Source organism: Schistocerca serialis, chromosome 3, assembly GCF_023864345.2.
Source record: "Schistocerca serialis cubense isolate TAMUIC-IGC-003099 chromosome 3, iqSchSeri2.2, whole genome shotgun sequence".
Classification (NCBI taxonomy): domain Eukaryota; kingdom Metazoa; phylum Arthropoda; class Insecta; order Orthoptera; family Acrididae; genus Schistocerca; species Schistocerca serialis.
Window position 1 is genome coordinate 433,292,488 of NC_064640.1, and position 21,779 is coordinate 433,314,266.

The window sequence follows — 21,779 nt, forward strand, 5'->3', positions numbered from 1 at the left end:
GAATGTCTTTCCTCCAAGATGGTAGGCCATGTGGCTGAGTCGCATTATGCAGTGTATATTTTATGCAGATCATTCAACTGCCCACAATTAGCTTGGCGCCAGAGCATCATGGGTACCGACATCTTGCATTTGTGTATATTTTATTTTGCGAACACTTTCTTATGTGCATTATCTTCACAAATTGAGCAACATGAGTAACTGAAAAGTGGTTACATTTTCATTATTTATATGCAAAAAATAAAGCCATTTCAAACAGTACATGTTAAAATAGTTCATATGAATACAATTTGCTATGAAATAGCATCTTCAGATAAGTTTTCATTTAGAGGCAGAGTACGAATCTGTTGTCGCATTTATCACAAAATTAATACTTTTCATGTCGTTCAGAATAAGCATTTATTTAACTTGTGTAAAACATTACAGTTACACCATGAAGGTCCTTTAAATGTGTCCAAGGAGTAGTTTTCACAATCATTATGGTGTGTGTGTGGGGGGGGGGGGGGGGGGGTTGGCAGTGTTTTTTTTTTAGATTGTCTCTGAAGAAAAGTCAAATTTGGTTGAAATAGTTATAAAATTATGACATTTGTTAAGAAACAGTGGCTATACTAAGTTATCTTTTCTTCGCTTCAGGTATGATACCACCTATTGAAATGGTGCACTACAGGATCATTGAAGTTGTCAGTAGTCTATTAAATATACAGCACCTCTTATTGAAAAGTAAATAGCATATTGCAATGAAGAGATAAGCTGAAGAACCATAGTACTGAACTAATTAAATTTCTGTGATTGATAAATCTGATCATGTGCAAAGTAATTGAATTCTGATACCTTTCAGCACAGAAATTACAAGGATAGGTGCTGATTCGTGTAGAAAAAAAATGAGAATCATCTTTTTTCTGTAGGATTTATAGTGTGTGTAATTGTGAGTGGTAGGTTAAAAAAATACATTCTTAATTAATGTGTGTATGTAAGAGGGCGTATACAGGGAAAAAAATTGTAGACTAAGAGAGTCATTTCAGTACTTAGCAGTTAAATTATGAACCACAGGATATGACAACATAATGTCCTGATTTCAAAACACAATAAAACCCAATTTATGGATTAGATATTTTTAATTTTTTTAAATGATGTAGGACAATTTTTAAGGTTTTGTTTTGCACACAGTTTTGAAATCATATCCGATAGGTGATCTCCCCCCCCCCCCCCCCCCCTCCTCTTCCAATGCCCATACACAAATACGTTGATTTCCGGCATTCCTCATTAAAGGAGTGAGTATGTTGCCAGTTTCTGCTTGGATGTTAGTCTTTAGGTCTGACATAAACACGGGATTACAAAAAAAAATTGCAAGGGGCCAAATCGGGGAAACAGGCTGGCCTGTCCAAATCACCCCGTATTGGGATGAGGCGCTCCAGGAAGTGTTCTTTCAAAACAGCCATTGAAGCACGAGCTGTTGCTCCATCCTGTTGGAACCAAATGTTCTCCTAAGTCCAATTCATAAAGTTGTGGAAAAAAATTCTTCCAACTTGTTCACATAACGGTCTGAATTCACTGTCACTGTGACCCCATTTTGTTCAAAAAACCAGGGACCAACAAGCCCAGCTGAGGAAATTGCACACCACACTGACTTTAGATGACTACAGAGGCCTTTGATGGAATTCTTATGGATTGAGCACAGTAATGCATGTTTTGTTTATTGTTATATCCAGTCAAATGAAAATGAAAATGGGCTTCATCATTGGAGGGGAGGGGGGATTACATCCTCGGCTAAGTTTTTGGGAAGTGCTCAACAGGCAATTGGAAGTAGTGTTCAGAGAGTTCCTGCACAATTGAAAATTTGTACAGATCTAAGTCAGTCATAGTGAAGAATTCGCCTCGCTGAACAATCAAAGTCCACATACAGAATGCTGTGATAATTGCAAGAGTGAAGCCCTTACTGCCTCATTGTTCTCATGTGATCTGATTGGCTAAGGGACTTCATTTCTTATTCTTGTTATACTTGCAGTTTGCCTGAACGTAGTCACCCATGCAACAATTGATTTCTGGTCTGGTACATGGCCCAACGAGACTACATTGAAGAGATTTTAGAAGACGCACTGGATTGTGTTCACAGAGCATCCATTTCAAAAGTAGGTCTTGATGGCAAATGCAAGCTCCTCAGTGTTCCGAGCTGATTGTGACTAACTTGGAAGAGAAAACAATTTAGAACTGTGCCTTTCAAATGAGACCACTCCTGTCCCACTACAGCTTGAATAGCATGCATGTCAAACAAGGAAGTTATGTTTCTGCACCCAGATAATACAGGGCGGCACCTACCTGATGTGATTCAAAAACCATAAAACAAAACTTAATATATGTACCTATGTTATCAAAAAATAATGAAAATCTGATCGATAAAATGGTTATTGCATTTTGAAATCTGGAAGTTGTTGCTGCACCCTGTATGTGGGTACAGTAGACCGCAACTTATGTCTGAGATTACATGATCAGTGATGAGCAGGCGAATGAAGATGATCATTAAGATGTGGAGCTGCTGATCAGTGGAGCAAAGTAGTGTGTGTGTGTGTGTGTGTGTGTGTGTGTGTGTGTGTGTGTGTGTGTGTGTGTGTTTGAGAGAGAGAGAGAGAGAGAGAGAGAGAGAATATAAACAGCCTATCATGTAGCTCATGTAATTTCAGGGTGTAGACACAGACTTTAAAAAAATTCATAAAAATTGTGTATATGATACTCACTTTATTGAATATTTTCTGTGTACTATAATAATTTGCAGGATGATTCAGCAGTTGCAATCGGATTTTGAAAGGACTATTGAAGGATCTGGTTCTGCGCAGATAAATACAATGGAACTTTCAGGTGGTGCAAAGATTAACAGACTATTCCATGAGAGGTTTCCATTTGAAATTGTCAAAATGGAATTTGATGAAAAAGAACTCAGAAGAGAAATAGCATTTGCTATTAGAAATATTCATGGTTTGTATTTCAGTCCAGTAGTATGCTAGATTAGAGAACAATACTCTGCTTGATATAAAAAATGAAGCAACCGGAAGGAGAGGAGGAAATGAAATGGAAAATTCATGTGTTGAGTGGGTATGTGATGTTGTGTTAGTGGTTACAAAATTGTGTCACATTTACAAATAACTTGACAGTATTTGTCCACTTACCAATAAAACGTTTCTCCACTTATCAGGCCTCTATGCATGCACTGATTCTGTTTGGAAGAATGTCATAAAGCCATTGTATTGTGTCTAGAGTCAAGCTGGCCCACAACTGTTGTAACTAGAACTTTGGAATACTGCCACTGGAATGGGGTAGATTTCTGAGCTGGTCCCACATGTCATGTCATATCATGTCGTGGACATATCTGGCCACTGGAGTACATCATCATCACACAGTTCATAGAGACACATGCTATGTGTGAACGAGCATTGTTCTGTAGAGGGGGGGAGGGGGGGGGGAGAACAACGATATGATTCTGTCAGATAAGTCTGTAGAATGTCTGTGACATAAAACTGTACCATCAATTACCCTCAATCTCTATCAGCCATGAACTGAACTGAAGTCATACCCGATGGCTCCCCACACCAGGAGTAACACTGCAAAAGATGGGATGACTGGGACCTCTCTTCTGGTTGCCACCCATACTTACCAGTGATTGTCGTCCAAATAGTGAAGAACCTGATTCAGTGCTGATCACAATGTGACTATATTCGTCAGCAGTCCGTGCTTCCAGCTCATTGCAACATGATGTTGTGGCATGGTAATTTCCTAGTCTGCTTGTCTGCTGCTGGCCTCTGACCAATGGTGGAGGATGACACAATGTTGCAGGGAGTCATTACTTGTTCTCAGATGGCTGGCAGAGATGTGAAGGGTTAAGAGTGCGTGGTGCACAATACTGTGATCCTTGCTTGTGGGGAGTCAGACGTATTTGACCAGAACTTTACGATGAGTATGCTGATCTTCACATTTCCATGCAGTCAGCATCAGGCTACTGTTACATCTGAATACTGCACAAATACGTAATTTCAGGATTCAACCAGCTGGCCAAATGACGACATGAGGCCCCTTTCAAACTCTCAAAATCTGAAATGGCAGTTTTAGATGAGTATAACAGCATCCATGTGGCCTAATCATTTATATGGTGTGTATGTGTATGAACTTACATTGACTTCTGACGATGTCTTCTGGGTGTTTCACTTTTTTTGTCAGGCAGTGTAGTCAGTAGTATTACAATTGCTACTTAAAATACTAGTAAGTTTAAACTATTTTAAGTTTGAAAATTGATTCAATATATGATTTGTTCTTTGCTGTGGTTCTAAACAGTACAGTGTGTTCAGTAATACAAAGTCTAGTTTTCATGCTGTACATGTACTAGCAGACCATTAGAATCATGAAATTTTGCGACTGTTGTCTAGTTAGTTAGTTAGTTACCTGCAGTTATTTCCTGAACTGTGCGTGATCAGTTTCAGTCATGAATAATGTTTAGAAACCAGTAATATAAAATAATTAATTTAATATAGGGATAAATTCCCTTTTTTATCCAACAATTTAGGAGCTAATCATTTCAAACTTAAACTACATTTATTTACTACACAGTAGTCTTATTGAGTATGGACTTTTCAACTTGTGGGAGATACTTCATTTCTGATTCTGGCTGCTTAAACACTACTGTTTCTGAAATTAGCTTCTCTTCTGGAGTAATTCTGTTGTATACAACAAAATCTAACTAGTCTCTTAGTGTTTTCAAAAGTTACTTATAGGTTACTTATATTGTATAATACATAGATTTTTGGCAAGGTATATTACCATAAAGAGAAATGTTTGCAAGCTCCATCACCTTTTTAGCACTTTCATTCTTTTGTGCTTCCCATCATCAATAAATTTAATGATGCTAACTGCAAGCCATTGAGTCAGAACACAAAAGCTGTTTCTTCTATTTTCCATGCACTGAGAGATAACAGGGCACACTACTTTGAAATGGGACATCGCTGTACCTAATTATGTGATAAAGTTGTTTCTACAGCTACGTTTATGAGTCTCTTTGTCAAGTAATAATCCTTGGTTGTAACACATAGAAGTGTGTTCTGATGTTTCAGCTGTAGTTTACTTGTATGGTTGTATTTGCTTACTTTCTTAACCATTATTTCCTTCATAATTTTTAGAATAATGAGTGACTGATTCTGAGAATGTAATTGAACACATCCTATGTGGAAATTGTTTGGAATTTGCTATCTGAAAGTTGTTATTGGTTACATGTTTATTGTGTTGCCATTAGAATTATGGCTTTCCACAAATAGTGGAGGTTTTATTTTGTCTCGGTCTTTTTTTGTTACTGGCTTGGAGCACTGTTTTGTTATGCACTACCATCAGTGTGCAGTATTTGGGTGTACCTTTTTTTTTTTTTCAATGTGCAACAAATCTGAAAGCTCTCATGTATGTTCTTTTATTACCCCAAAGTCCTTTGTTGGTGAATAAAATGCCAGAATAAAAATCCAAAAAGATGAGTACCTGGTGATAAGACATCAGAAATCAAGGGTGCAGGCTTTATTGTGACTGCAGTGATCTTTTCCTATTACTTGTTCATAGAAATAGTACAACAGTTTGGATTAAACACTGATTGAATTACTGCTTTATGTATATTTTTGTCCAAAAGAGCTACGGAAAAGTTCAGTTACAAATTTCTTATTGTTTTCTTTTCTGTATAACCAATGTTTTTATGTTTCTAAAATGGTCAGAACTATTTCAGAAGTACCAGAAGAAATTGCTGCAATTTTATTGTTAAGGCACTGCTCCAGTAGTAAAAATGAAAGTTGGATATATCTTAAAAATATTTCTAAGTGTGATATTACTTACACTTTGATTAAAATGACTTTGTGAATGACATTTCAATGAGTCAAGTGATAGGGCCCAGCCGCTGGCCAGTTGTACTCCTTTCTCGAGCACCGTGCTCTTGCTGTGTTCCTGTTTTGCCGGTATGTGCAGAACCTTGTCAAAAATGATAGGGTGTATGGTAACAATGCTACCCCTTCACCACTGCAATCTCATTCACAAAATGATTGTATTTGAGCTATATTACAAGAATGTTAATGTGAACTACACTATTATTTCATTATAGTGGGGATTGGTGCAATGATATGTCATACAAACCTTTTTTTTCCCCCTTTCTAAACTTCTCTTGTTTTCTTTCCCTCTCAGGTATTAGGGTTGGCCTGTTTACACCTGATATGGCCTTTGAGGCAATTGTTAAGAAACAAATTGCTCGGTTAAAGGAACCGAGCTTAAAATGTGTTGACTTGGTTGTAGCAGAACTGTCAAATGTAGTTAGAGTTTGCACCGATAAGGTATGTTGAAAATGTGATTCACAGAATTTAGCACTTATAATAAAAAGTAGCAAATACTACACTAATTCTTGTTTTTGAATTGAATAACCTTAGGCCTTTCCTGTTTTGTCTTTATAAGAGAGACTCTTTTTAGGGTTCTTAGCAGCAATGTAAGAGAGATCTGTTGTGATTGAGTCATCCAACAATAATAAAACCGATAAAGTAATACCTGCCTGGGTCTCAAAGTCAATTTCTTTAGTCATGAGTAAAGTTATCTCTGTCATACAGGAAAAAAGTAAGTTTGACTACAGCATCAACTAAAAATATTTTTGTTTCAGATGTCACGGTATCCTAGATTGCGCGAAGAAACTGAACGAATAATTACTACACACATCCGGCAGCGGGAACAAAATTGTAAAGAACAAATTATTTTATTGATCGATTGTGAACTAGCATACATGAACACAAATCATGAGGATTTCATTGGATTTGCCAAGTAAATATCTGTCGGGGATATTTTTTTTTTTTTTTTTTTTTTTTTTTTTTTTTTTATAAGCGGGTGTCATTTTGAACAAGCACTAAAATGTGACTAAACTTTCTTTTCAGTGCCCAACAATCTTCAGAAAATTCCGTTAAAGCAGGACGTAAACTGGGAAATCAAGTTATTCGTAAAGGTTACATGTGCATACACAATTTGGGAATAATGAAAGGTGGTTCCAGGGACTACTGGTTTGTCCTTACCTCAGAAAGCATATCCTGGTTTAAAGATGAAGAGGTAATTTCAAATTCAAAAAGAACTTTCTTCCTGCTCCTCCTCCTCCTCTTTTTTTCTTCTTCTTCTTCTTCTTCTTTTTCTCCTCCTCCTCCTCCTCCTCCTCCTCCCCCCCACCCCCACCCCGTCCTCCTCTTCCCCCTTCCCATCCCTTCTTCCTCAATCTTTTTCCTTTTTCCTTCCTGTCTGCTATTATTGAGAGATTATTATCTGAATAACCAATACCACTAATGTAAAGAAAAAATTGTAGGCATAATTTCAGCATGATAGTCTTCTAGTGTACTTGGGTTTTCATTCAACAGACAAATGTTGATTTTCTAGCTCTGTAAAATAACTCATTGAATGTTTATTCATTGCTTCTATATTTCAATTCGAGAAGCATCCATCGCATCGAAAGGCTTAAACATTGATTTGAATATACTCTTGCGTATTTTCAGTAATTAATTGGTGATCTAATTGATTAATAGCTTCCTATGCAGCACAGAAAGCTAGCAATGAACCGGTGGTAGTGGTCTAATATATAAAAGGTTCCCTTAAATGTTTCTCACTGTGATACATGCCATACTGTGAACTTTGGTGGTGCCAATACTACATTTGCATTGGTAGAATTTCATTGTACAGTTTTGTGTTAGAAAGGTCATTGTTGTAAAGCTTCACTAACTGGTACTTATGGCTTTGTTGTAACAGAAATGTAATCCACTAAACAGATCATCTATGGGAAAATATGTTCAGATGTTGCAGTTGTACACTTTGCAGTGATACCAGCCACAGATACTGTACTGCTGTCATGTCTTTCAGGGTCCACTCTATAAGGAGAGAGGTACAATGGCATACACACTGACGTTCTATTAGCACCAACTGTAACTGAATGCCACCAAAACAAATATTATGTGGAAGTTAAGACTCGGCAATTTATCCCAAGTACATGACGGCCTGTTAGCTGTGCAAGTAATTTCCTTGATGGCCTAACTATTTCAAAATTTTAATTCTTTATATTGCAGATTTCATTATGTTATAGGCTTGGACTTTGTAGTAGGCACAGATCTTCTACCTAGATAGAGATGTGAACCAAGCATTTCTAAACCCATGCAAGTGATTAATTACCATCTGTCTACCACACTGACTAACTTCGTGCATTTTTATGAATTTTTGCAAACTTTTCTGGCTGTTTCTTAGTTGTTAAATATTTGTGTGTGTGTGTGTGTGTGTGTGTGTGTGTGTGCGCAGTACAGTTAATCTTGGTTGACGCAAAATACAATGATATTTTGATTTTGTACTCGTCTCTCCTTTGTAGTATATCTTTTGGCAGTTAACAAGTAATGCAAGCATTGAAGTAAATACTAGTGTCTGTGGTAAACCAGTCATCATTCCACCTTGATAGATGTAAATAGAAGACTAGAATCAATAATTATTTTTAGAATGCAATTGTTGACAGAGGAATGGTTTCAAATAAATGAAAAATTATTGCATTTATGCAGATAAAATACTGTTAAATAGTAGTTCTTTGTGAGCTGATACACAAGAAGTTGTTTTGTTCGTCATAAGCAAATCATACACCACACCCTTAATGAAGCTACTGTGTACTTGATCTACAGTAAGTTGTTCAGTTCCATTTTTATTCGTAGGAGCGAGAGAAAAAGTACATGCTGCCTCTTGATGGACTCAAGCTGCGGGATGTTGAACAGAGCTTCATGTCAAGAAGGCATACATTTGCACTGTTTAATCCTGAAGGAAGAAATGTATACAAGGTAATGTTTTGTTCTTACAGAACTATCCTTTTTAAGTGGAGTTAATGAATATTTACTGGTAATCTGCTTAGTAAATAGTTAAAATTGGCTCATACTGCAGGGGGCAGGTGCAGTACATAGTTAAAGGCTCTGATGTGGAGCCACCCCCAAATATATATTAAAATAATGTACACTCCTGGAAATGGAAAAAAGAACACATTGACACCGGTGTGTCAGACCCACCATACTTGCTCCGGACACTGCGAGAGGGCTGTACAAGCAATGATCACACGCACGGCACAGCGGACACACCAGGAACCGCGGTGTTGGCCGTCGAATGGTGCTAGCTGCGCAGCATTTGTGCACCGCCGCCGTCAGTGTCAGCCAGTTTGCCGTGGCATACGGAGCTCCATCGCAGTCTTTAACACTGGTAGCATGCCGCGACAGCGTGGACGTGAACCGTATGTGCAGTTGACGGACTTTGAGCGAGGGCGTATAGTGGGCATGCGGGAGGCCGGGTGGACGTACCGCCGAATTGCTCAACACGTGGGGCGTGAGGTCTCCACAGTACATCGATGTTGTCGCCAGTGGTCGGCGGAAGGTGCACGTGCCCGTCGACCTGGGACCGGACCGCAGCGACGCACGGATGCACGCCAAGACCGTAGGATCCTACGCAGTGCCGTAAGGGACCGCACCGCCACTTCCCAGCAAATTAGGGACACTGTTGCTCCTGGGGTATCGGCGAGGACCATTCGCAACCGTCTCCATGAAGCTGGGCTACGGTCCCGCACACCGTTAGGCCGTCTTCCGCTCACGCCCCAACATCGTACAGCCCGCCTCCAGTGGTGTCGCAACAGGCGTGAATGGAGGGACGAATGGAGACGTGTCGTCTTCAGCGATGAGAGTCGCTTCTGCCTTGGTGCCAATGATGGTCGTATGCGTGTTTGGTGCCGTGCAGGTGAGCGCCACAATCAGGACTGCATACGACCGAGGCACACAGGGCCAACACCCGGCATCATGGTGTGGGGAGCGATCTCCTACACTGGCCGTACACCACTGGTGATCGTCGAGGGGACACTGAATAGTGCACGGTACATCCAAACCGTCATCGAACCCATCGTTCTACCATTCCTAGACCGGCAAGGGAACTTGCTGTTCCAACAGGACAATGCACGTCCGCATGTATCCCGTGCCACCCAACGTGCTCTAGAAGGTGTAAGTCAACTACCCTGGCCAGCAAGATCTCCGGATCTGTCCCCCATTGAGCATGTTTGGGACTGGATGAAGCGTCGTCTCACGCGGTCTGCACGTCCAGCAAGAACGCTGGTCCAACTGAGGCGCCAGGTGGAAATGGCATGGCAAGCCGTTCCACAGGACTACATCCAACATCTCTACGATCGTCTCCATGGGAGAATAGCAGCCTGCATTGCTGTGAAAGGTGGATATACACTGTACTAGTGCCGACATTGTGCATGCTCTGTTGCCTGTGTCTATGTGCCTGTGGTTCTGTCAGTGTGATCATGTGATGTATCTGACCCCAGGAATGTGTCAATAAAGTTTCCCCTTCCTGGGACAATGAATTCACGGTGTTCTTATTTCAATTTCCAGGAGTGTATTATAGAAAGTTAATTATCAGGACTCATTTCAAAAATTTCTTGCACGAATAATGGCAGTGAACGGTTTTGGAACTGTTGACATTGAGTGATGTTTTTTGAACAGTCAGAGTACAGTTCTTATGAGCCTTCCAAAGGCTTGAATAGCAGAGCCTAAGGGTGTCTTGCCAACTTCCACATGGTTTTTCATGTTCCACTGACTGCATAAAAAGGAAACTAACAGAAAGGCTGAAACTTTGCTATCAAACACTTCTCTCTTTATACCTCTAATATGCTGTGATGCATCATTGACGTTTAATATTGTTTAGGTAGTTTTTTTTCTTTCTGGCCTCCGCAATTTGTTTGTAGTAGGAATAAGCTTGTAAATGTCTCACCAGAGTGCAATTGAACAATATGATAAGTATCACCACCTAGCAGAAATACGTGTGGGAAAAAAATGTTGCATTACTGTTATCAGCAGTTCTAGTGAATTTTATTTCCTTGCAAATAACTGTAGCATACTGAGTCTGAAAACAGCACAGTTCGATATGCAGTTTACTACACAAAAATTTGGAATAAGGGTTGACCCATTCTGCGGTGCAGAAGAGGAGACAAGCTGGTAATTTTTTTTTTTCTGTAAACAACGCAGTGAAAGTTAGCAAAATGTGCATTAATAAGTGGTAAGAGGAAATTCATTTGTTAGAACTACCTATTTTTGTCTGCTAAATGAAGTCCTTAAAATGTGTGGTAACATGTTTTTATGCAGACTTCACTTTAGCAAAACAAACAACAAACCATACAAAAAAAGACACATTTTGGAGAGACCTTTAATACAGTATATCATTTAAAATATATATTTGTGTAATATGCTCATGTAAATAGGGAAACCAACAAATGCAGAATACTAGCTTCACAAACAAGTAATCTTTAGGTTGTTCGGTTTGCTTATATGAGCCAACGACAGCACAGGATGCGTGACACCACGGAAACACCACTATTTCATCTCACACACTAACAAGTGCCGCATATTGAACACATGTTAAATGTCTCAAATTTAGAACCGGAAAAAAAAAACTTTAAGCATGTACTGAAGTCAATACACACAGTATTAAAAATCTATCCTTAAATGTGTATTGTAATATGATTTTTTGTGATCAAGTTGAGAATTTGACGTCTGCATATAAATATGCTAGCTACGTATAGATATTATCTTGAAGTTAGCTTTTGATATTATGTGGTAGTTGATTATGAAATACAATTTGTAAACTTTTGGCTAGTGCATGATATTTCCACCCCCTGTGTGATCCTGAAATTGTTGTCGTCGTTGTAGTAGTAATGGCAGACTATTTGTAGCAAAGCCCAAGGTCTAGGTTAGATCCAATGGCTTAATGTTGCAGCGTTCCTGATATGGAAACCACGAACTTCATCTGTGCAGGAGTATGATTAGTGTGTCACACGAGAATGTGAAAGCTTATTTTGCGTGGGATGGTTTGTGAGGTATTTTTTGAAACATTTACTTACATTTTGATTAAATACAGATTTAGCTGTGAGCACAGGTTGTGAAAGGGAGTAGTCAGTAGTCTTCTTCTTCTTCTTCTTCTTCTTCTTGTGTTACGGCCCCTGTAGGACCACGGGTATCCCCTTTTGGACTGCATTTTCCTCCTATTCTCCCAGAACCTCTTCATTCTTTCTCTTCTTCTCTCCCACTCTTCTTCAGAGATCTTCAGTGTCCGTTTCTCCTGTCGGCTCCGCTGGTGACACTCTAATCTTTTCCTGTATTCTTCTCCGTCATTGATCTCCGACATATTCGTCGGTGTATATTTGTTCCTCCAATTTTCCTTTCCTTCGACCTTGATCCCCAATTCCAACCAGTCCTTCCGAAGTTCAACAACCCAGTTGGTTCCTATCTTTCCCCTTGTCCTCCCTGTTGTTTCCCACACTCTCTTCATCATTCTGTACATACTCGTCCAAACTGCATTGCCAGGAAACCTTGCCCTTTTGAGTTTGATTTCCCCGGATATTGTTCACGTGTTCCGGTACAATTCTTCCCTAGGTCTTCGCATCCACCTCTTTTAGAACCTAGTATTTTTCTCTCTCCTTTCTGTAGTTGTTCTGTCCCATTTCTTCCTAGTGTCATCGTGTCAGCAGCATATAATACTGCATTCCTCACTCTTGCCTTGTAGTGGCTTATCTTTGCCTCTGTGTAATAAAACAAATTTTTGGATGTGTGACTGAATGGGGTAGGGTGAGAGGGGAGGAGAGGAGGTGGAAATTGGGTAAAAGGTAGAGAGTTGCATTGTAACACACAGAACCCAAACAAAGATTGAAAGTGAAAGTGGTATTTACACCAAACAGAAGGATTAAAATAGTTCGTTTTTCTTTCTTACATTTGTTCTCTGCTATTTTGCTTACATATTAACTACAGAATGTAAAATTTTGGTGCTCCTAGCTAGTGAATGTAGTATAGAAATGCTATTTCGAGCTACTTGTTCGGAAAGTGGTAAACCAACGATGTTTCTTTGTCAAATGCCAGGTGAAATATTCTCTTATTGCTTTACACTTGCAGAAGAGGAGGCAACACTGTTTATCCACTAGATCTTGATTCTGGCTGAGCTGTAGTATATGTTACTAGTAAAATACTGGATTGATTTAAATAAACGTGAACTAATGTATAGTCGCTTTTCTTTTCTCGTGCTTCCTATAAGTCTGCAGTAGGTGGCTTAAGTGGCCCTGTACATAGAATTGAGATGAACTGCTTCTTTAAGTCATACCAAATGGAAGAAAGTGTTAAATTTAGAATGATTTTGACTGCCGAACAAAATTTCCTATTGTGTCTGCTCTAAGCATTCATTTTGGCTTATTTTATGTTAGTATTCCCTGAATAATTAACTAAATTTTGATTTTATACAGGGTGTGTTGAACAGTAGACGGGCTCGTAAAGGTGGTACCTGAACTCTGCATGTCAGCTTTTGAACTTCCATATTGAGAGGAAATGCTCTCACTGGATGTGTGTGGGATGAACACAAAATGGGCAAGGATTGTGGAGGGTAATTGACAGCAGAGGAAGAGGATAGGAATGGGGAATTGTCAGCAGAGGAGGAGGATAGGAATGTGTGACCAGAAACTGCTTCCATACATGTAGCCATTAGTAGTGGCATTTTGCACACAGCAGTGACCAGGACTGAAAAAGAAGAGATAATCCATAGTGAGGAAATTAGTGCAAAAAGATAGTGAGAAACAGTGAAATTCCTCTTTTGCACTTCAGAAATTTGAAAAAAAGGTTGTAAATTTGCGAAATTACTTTTCAAGCGTACTTAACAAAACATTAATAAGCAATTTCATTAATTGTACTGGTCTTTATTTTGAAACACTTGGTCTTGCATGTACATCATGTTTCATGAACAAATTGATGACTAATATTGTTCCACTTGAATATAGAATTGTAGTTTGTTTCCTCTGGTGAATTTTTTCTACATAGTCTTCTGGTTGTGATTGTATTTTAATATGGTTGCCACTTGTCTCACTTGAAGCTTTTCAAACTGTTCTACATGCCAGGTTCGAACCTAGCTACCACCTCAGAAATTGCTAAATATTAAAAAGAAATTGAGGTTGTCACCCAGAAAATCTACGTTATTGCATTTTTCTTTGCAAGCTAATGTGCTAGTAGTTCTCAATGTAGGTCGTACAATTTTTGCAAGAGGCATACCGTATTTACTCGAATCTAAGCCCCACTTTTTCCGGTTTTTGTAATCCAAAAAACTGCCTGCATCTTAGAATCGAGTGCAAAGCAAGCGGAAGTTCTGAAAAATGTTGGTGGGTGCCACTACAACTAACATCTGCCGTCGATATATGTAGCGTTACACAGGCATGCTTTGTAGGCACAAAGATAAAACTGGCACCAAAACCTCTGCGTCAGTAAATAAATTAAAAAAAAAAGATGGAAGATGAGCTTTTTTTTTCTCCGCCCCGAGTTTCGACAACGGCATTTTCATAGATTATCCAACGAAGTAAATACAAATTCCGTATTGTTCATCTTCGAAACTGTGGTTCACAAAGCGCCTAGCATATGGTGCACGTTGGTCTATCAATTATTCATTATCTTAAAATGCATCCCTGCTCATTTTTGAACACATTCTAAGTTGATTTCTAAATGAATCATAAGTTTATTTTTGAATGCATGTGTAGTGTATGTGATGTCTCTGTCAGGGGAATCCTCGTCGCGTCTAGAAATAAACTTTCCTGCAGACAAAAGGGGACTGTGCTGTACAAGTTGAACCAAATAAACTCGAACGGCTGTAAGCCAATTGCTATCCGATTATGTGGTTGATTGGGTTTGCGAATGATCAGCGTTGTTATAATTACCAGCTAAATCCATGGATTTAGACTACCAGAGTGGAAATAAATGACTAACAGGAATAACTGTTAAGAAAGATTGCATGTTATCTTTTCAGTGTATCCAAGAAAATGAAATTTTGACAGAAAATTTTTGGTCAGATCGCTACACTAGTAAGGCCCAGTTGTACAGTCCCCGGCTAGCAGCCGCTTATGTTCTATTTGGGAAGAAGCGCAGAAAACGCGTTGTACAAACACGTAACAATGCCTAACCAGAGAATTGAGAGATAACTAAACCGATGATTCTGGCAGGGTTAGTAGAGTTAACCGGAGAATAAGTTTTGACAGTGGCAGGAATAGTGATGACAAGATCGTTTATTAAAATGAGGAAGGAGAAGAAATGGGGACATCACACAAATTATGAAAGAATATGATGATTCCAAATTTATATAAAAATTTTGTACTGCTAGTTTTTGTTCTCATGCTTGAGAAACTGGAGCGTATTTTGTGACATAAAGCTTTTTGCTTGTAGTAGGCCTAATATGCATTTGATATTGGTACTTCGTGAATTATATTCTGTTGTATTATAAAAGTAAACATTTTTGCCAAAACAATCTTGTTTATTTGGTGTGTGTTAAAATTGCTGCAATATTAGAAAGGCTTGTTTTGTTTTATCTAGCAGACAGTGACAAAATGAAAATAGACGTAATCAGATCGAGAAACCACACCAATCTTGCATACTGTTTGTATTAACAGCTTTTTCAGTATTATACGACGACATTTCGATTTTTCATGTAGCAAAACGTTTGACAAACTTCGATGATGTAATAGATTCTTTCGCAGAAAAGATAGCACGCCATGTAAAGCTGTAGCAAGATTAAAGGGAAAGGATGCTAGGAGCTAAGCGTTGAAGAGATGTGTACTGTCTTGCTTGTCTCTTGTCTTTACTGGTTTTATGTATCCTATATTTAATTTTACATCACACAAAACAGCAAGTTATTAGCTAATAGGCAATGAAGAGTGTAAATTTTCTGAAGAGTTCTTGTTCTATTGATAGCAAATAATCCCATCCAGTATTAATAGCAAGTTGTGTGTGTGTGTGTGTGTGTGTGTGTGTGTGTGTGTGTGTGATATGAATATAGTTTGATGGCATCCATTACAAAAATACAGGTTTCAATTCCACAGAGTGAAATACAGTGACATGCGATAGAAGAATGCTGTGTGAAGAGTTGCGGCAGTGGACTTCGGCACACTTAAGACCGAATAACATGTCTTACATTTCCTCGAACACGTTTTGTGCATCCAACATCTTCAGAAAGATGTGCGCTACAAAATGAACATATTTTTGAAAAACCGATTTTTTTTTTTACGTCCTGTCTTATACGTATGAGGGAGGGGTCGGGGGGGGGGGGGGGGGGGCGCTATCTGGTATTGCCCTATTCAGAAATATTGTAGATCTGGGGCTGATGTGCAGAGCAGTCAGAGTTATACTGGGTAGTCTCCATGTGACCCATGTTTACATTTACTGATTTTGCTGTTTCCTCTTCTTTTACTGCCCTCGCATAAAATGAAAACAAAACGGATTTATGTGGCCAGGTGCTATCAAGTGAATTAAAATACATTCACTTAATTATGGAAGGCTAAAATATGTTGTTAGTTTCAGATTTTATTTTATTTCCACCTTTCTGAGAGTCAAACATTAATTGCCTTGCAGACTACCCATTTCTTTAATCCTTAGCTCTTAGCATTTTTTTTCTCTCTAATTTTCAAGTACATTGACTGCCTCAGCAGAAAAGATTAATAAAAGCCAAATTTCTTTAGCAAACTGACAGAAATTACTTCATTGTTTAATTCCACACTATTGGCTAGTTTCAACTGTTTGCTGCATTTAAAGTGCATGTTTTCATCTTCTTCATGTAATACAGTACTGGTACTCCAAGAAAATTTACATCTTGAAAAGCTCACTGAAAAGCTTCGTATCAGGTTGAGGCCTACTTCATTGGGAATCTGGACATACAAATGTGCAATTTAAGTCAGATTGTGCATTTTTAGTTTGGTTCATGAAATTCCAATGCTCTTGGAGTATCCTCTGATGTCTTGTTTCTTGTATGACATAATGTAATATCTTTTAATGTTTTACACATACAAACATAATGACTTCATGCGTCATTGTAGTGACACCTCTTATCTGGTGCTCTCTGGCAACTGCTGAAATGAACCTATTTCTAACAGGTTGCAGGAAAATATTGCGAATGGCGGTTTGAAAAACATTACTTTCAAAGTAAATTTCCGTTTACGCAAGTAGAACTATGTGTGAAAATGTACAATGAATTTCTTAAATCACAGAGCATTTGACTCTCATTTAAAAATCAACTCTTTGATGACGAGTTATTTAGAAGAATTTCGAGCCCAGAAGATCAGACATTTATGTCGTAATTAAAAATTTTACTGGCATATTTGTATGATATGTCTTAAAGTGTAACACGTGCAAATAAGATAAACATTATATGTGAAAGCTTAGCTTCTCTTGCAGCTTATTAACCTTAGGGACCAATGTTATATGTGAAAGCTTTTCTTTTATTTTAGTAACACTATTTATATTAATTTAAGTCGTTAACTTTTCCCATTTGTGTGTTCACACTACTTAACAGTGACACTGCTAATTGCTATTGGCTGCCTACATCACGTGTCCTATGCTCTGGATATCCGCTGTCATTGGCTGGTGAGATCACGTGATACGACCTATGACTGGCTTACAAAAATGCATCGCAATCTCAATTTCAATTCTTCGGAAAGTAGCACTCAGTGTTCGGTGGAGTTCGAATTTATACTTTCGTAATACGCAAATGTGCAGCGTACATGTTGCTGCACATCAAAGATCTTTTCAAAATGTGTCTTCCTCTGAGTTTCGTTTTCTAAAGCGCCAGGAAATTCTACACCCATGTTAAAGACTATAACCATTCAAAGGATTGATAAGTTTTACAGTTCCAAGGGAAAGTATACTGTCACTTAACACGGAAAAAGTGTTTTTTTTCACCTGGAAGAAAGTGTATTTTTGATCGGGAAATCCGGGAAAAATCTGGGAATTTTTTTTTCCTTGTCCATGTGTACACCCTGTAGTTGCTGTTGTTACATATGACCTGCACTGTAGAAGATACAGCAGTCCATGTTTAACTGTTGCTCAAGCACAGGACTGTGGATGGCTTGGAGGGGGAACAGTGACATGAACATAGCAGAGAACGATAATGAGTGTGGGGAGAGGAATAGTGAGAGGGCAGCAAATTTTTGTCTTGCTGCCAACCATGGGGCGTACTTTGGCTTTTTGTGAACATCTGCCATGTTTAAATTGCAGTGTGACAATCCATTTGTACTCAGAATTGAACTGACTTCAAAATTCGGCAGATACTCGACAATAGTATAAATTTCTGCAGGATATGCTAAAAGTCTAGACTGGGGCCAGTGGTGTTCTTATGTGTTTTGTGCATTACAGTTGTCGACATTCACTGCGAGGAATGACTCAAACAAAAGGGAGTGTGTCAGCTGCTGGTTCTACATAGTCAATGAGAATGCAGCGTGAAGAAAATGTTTTTGTAGCAAAAGACATGTAACATTCTCACATCAGTATACAAGCGAAATCTGCTGTACGTTAAAAAAAAAAAAAAAATCATGTTTGGGAGAAATCGCCAAATATTTGTGACAACAAAGATACATGTTTCACAGCTGCCCTGGGAGGAGGAAGGGCAAGGGTGATGATGATGATGATTAAAAATAGTGGTACCACACACAACAGGCTAAACGAAATAGACAGTGAAGATAAAAATTAATGTAAACAGTTTCTTTTTGTTTGCTTTATTTCTCCTTGTATTATCAAAATGTGGACAACCAATAAATTCTATAACTTCAGAATAGGTGTAATGGTAACTTTAGAGGCAGATGTCTTACATCAATAAAAGTTTGTAATATTGGTTAGTGAGAATATGATAAAAAAATATTTTTTTCTCAAGGATCCTCTTAAAAAATGGGAGGTTGTCTTATATTCAGGGTCATCGTATATTCAGGTAAATACAGTATATATTGCTGAACATTGTTTCATTAATTGATGTATGTAGTGGGAAATCGGTCAATTACTGTTTATACCATTTGAAGTAACTAATAAAAAATGTAAGCAGTGGGAAAACATTAATTCTAAGAACATAAAAGTGGAATTTCATTATGTACATAGAGATTTCAAATACACCGACAGAAAAAAATTGCAATATCAAAAAATAATTCATGTAGAGCAATGAAATTTTGGGACTACAGTTGTCTAGGTAGCATATTTAAGTGATCAAGATTGCCAGATCACAGGTTAAAATAGGTGCAAGATAAGCCATTGAAAATATAAAGTACTAGTACATTAATAATCAGTGCAACTGCCAGGATGTTGAATGCCAACATACAAATGTGCATGTGTTGTGTTGTACAGGTGTCTAATGCCAGTTTGAAGGATGGAGTTCCATACCTGTTGCATGTGGTCGGTCAGTATAGGGACGGTTAATGCTGGTTGCATATGATGGAGTTATTGTCTGATTATGTCCCAGTTGTGCTCAGCTGGAGACAGATCTGGTGATCAATCAACACAAGGCAGCATGTCGACACACTGTAGAGCATGATTGGTTACTAAAGCAGTATGTGGGCGAGTGTTACCCTGTTGTAAAGCTCCTCCAGAAAGCTGTTCATGAGTGGCAGCACAACAGGTCAGATCACCAGATTGACACACAGATTTGCAGTCAGGATGCATGGGATAATTATAAGTGCACGTCTCGTCATACGAAATCACACCCCCGACTTTAACTCCTGGTGTAGGTCCAGTGTGTCTAGCACAGACAGATTGGTTGCAAGCCCTCAGCTGACCTCTTCCTAATCAACACACAGTCATCATTGGCACTGAGGTAGAACTGGCTTTCGTCACAGAACACAACAGACCTCCATTCTGCCCCCCCCCCCCCCCCCCCCCCTCTCCGTGAACTATCACTTGACTCAACTGAAGTCGCAAATGGCAGTGGTATAGGGTCAGTGGACTGCATGCTACAGGGCATCTGGTTCGGAGCTGTTCTTGAAGTAACCGATTTTTAACAACTTGTTGTGTCACTGTGGTGCCAACTGCTGCTGAGATTGCTGCTGCAGATGTAGTATAATGTACCAAAGCCATTTGTTGAACACAATGTTGTTCCCTCTCGATAGTGCCACATGGCTAACCAGAGCCACCCCCCCCCCCCCCCCCCCCCCCCCCTGCGGGTCCGGGGGTTAGAATAGGCCCAAGGTATTCCTGCCTGTCGTATGAGGCGACTAAGAGGAGTTTCACATGTTTCGGCCTTCATGTGATGGTGCCCTGTAGGGTTTGACCTCCATTCTTCAAAATTTTCCCGAAGAGCAAGCTCATTTGGGAAGGATGCCTTACAAGCTGCATCGTGTCCATCATGCATTGAAATCTTCAGCCCACTTCCTCGTCGTCACTTTGCAGTCCTGCCCATTCTCCATCTCTTGGACGAGGACACCTTCCTGTGTGTGTTTTCCACCATGCACTATGCAGTGTTGATTTATGCGTCGACGATGAACATGGACTTCTTTGCACCTGATATCCAACACGGTAGCCAGTCCGTTGCGGTGGGGCCACCATGTACCCTGTTGGTTGTAGCCCCCTGACTGCACAGGGATCGCTCTGCTGATGCCTGCGCTGTTAACTCCCCACGTATGCCAAGGGGTAAACTCCCATCCCCCTGGGGCATTGGGACTCCCGGCAATGACCATCCTGCCAGGTGTCCTTTGCTGCGGCTGGGTGTCTCCCCAGGTCAAAGTGGGTGGCATCAGGGCGGATGACATACAAAGAAGCATAGTCCATCATCTCTTGCTGGTTGTGAAACACCAGCAGTCTCTAAGCGATCATGAGCTCAATTCAGCACACAGGAGTATGACCCCAAATCGCTCCCCTCCCTGGCCAGACCATGGGAGGAACGTCACGCTAAGGATGGCAGCGGATCTTATTCGCCCCCGGTACCTTGTATGTTTGAGAGCTGATGGGGAATCTTTCATGATGATGAAGCCTATGTTTTTTGTTCAGCATTTAGAGGCAAAGTTCGGGGATGTGGAGGGCTTGTCCAAAATGAGATCTGGGTCAGTCTTGATCAAAACAGCATCTTCTACCCAGCCACGGGAGTTACTTGGTTGTGACAAGCTGGGGGATGTTTCTGTAACCATCACGCCACATAAGAGCTTAAATATGGTCCAGTGTACCATATTTCACAGAGATCTTCTTTTGCAGTCTGATGATGAGCTGCTCGCCAATTTAGAGCAGTGAGGTGTACATTTCGTCCGGCGTGTCCATCGGGGTCCAAAGGATAATCAGGTTGCTACCGGTGCCTCCATCTTGGCCTTTGAGGGTGATACATTGCCTGAGAAGGTCAAGGTGATGGTCTACCAGTGTGATGTAAAGCCCTATATCCCTCCCCCAATGCGGTGCTTTATGTGCTGGAAGTTCAGCCATATGTCTTCCCGCTGTACTTCCAGCGTCACATGCCGAGATTGCAGATGTCCATCACATCCCAATACTCAATGTGCCCCGCCTCCCATCTGTGTCAACTGCGGAGAGCACCATTCGCCTTGCTTGCCTGACTGCAGGATTCTCCAGAAAGAAAGGAAAATCATGGAGTACAATACCCTGGACAGACTGTCCTACACTGAGGCTAAGAGAAAATTTGAATGCCTGCATCCTGTGCATATGACACAGTCTTACACCACCGCTACAACAGGTCTGGCACCATCAGCTCTGCCAACTCAGGCCACCTCTCAGAGCTGGAAGACTACACCTGCCCCTTGATAGTGGGGGGCATTTCCCTTCCTGTTGCTCCTGCAACACCCCCCTCCCCCCCCCCCCCCCAACCATCAGGGACGTCCGTCCCCACTTCTAAGCCGGAGAAGTGTAAGTCTTCTTCGGCTTCTTTTCCGAGGGAGGGGTCCCTTGGGCCACTCCTTTCCCAGGTTTCTTCTAGTGGGAAAGACGACA

The 21,779-nt window shown here is 39.9% G+C and overlaps 1 protein-coding gene across 4 annotated transcripts in view; it reads left to right on the forward strand.

Moving 5' to 3' along the window:
* The window catches only part of LOC126470319 (dynamin), a 110,093-nt gene that overhangs the window by 25,993 nt on the left and 62,321 nt on the right, over window positions 1-21,779 (forward strand). For all 4 annotated transcript variants that reach the window (XM_050098096.1, XM_050098099.1, XM_050098097.1 and 1 more), the window contains exons 8-12: window positions 2,768-2,967; window positions 6,190-6,335; window positions 6,653-6,810; window positions 6,921-7,089; window positions 8,712-8,834. In XM_050098096.1, the coding sequence (XP_049954053.1) occupies window positions 2,768-2,967; window positions 6,190-6,335; window positions 6,653-6,810; window positions 6,921-7,089; window positions 8,712-8,834 (796 nt within the window). The remainder of the gene's footprint in view (window positions 1-2,767; window positions 2,968-6,189; window positions 6,336-6,652; window positions 6,811-6,920; window positions 7,090-8,711; window positions 8,835-21,779) is intronic.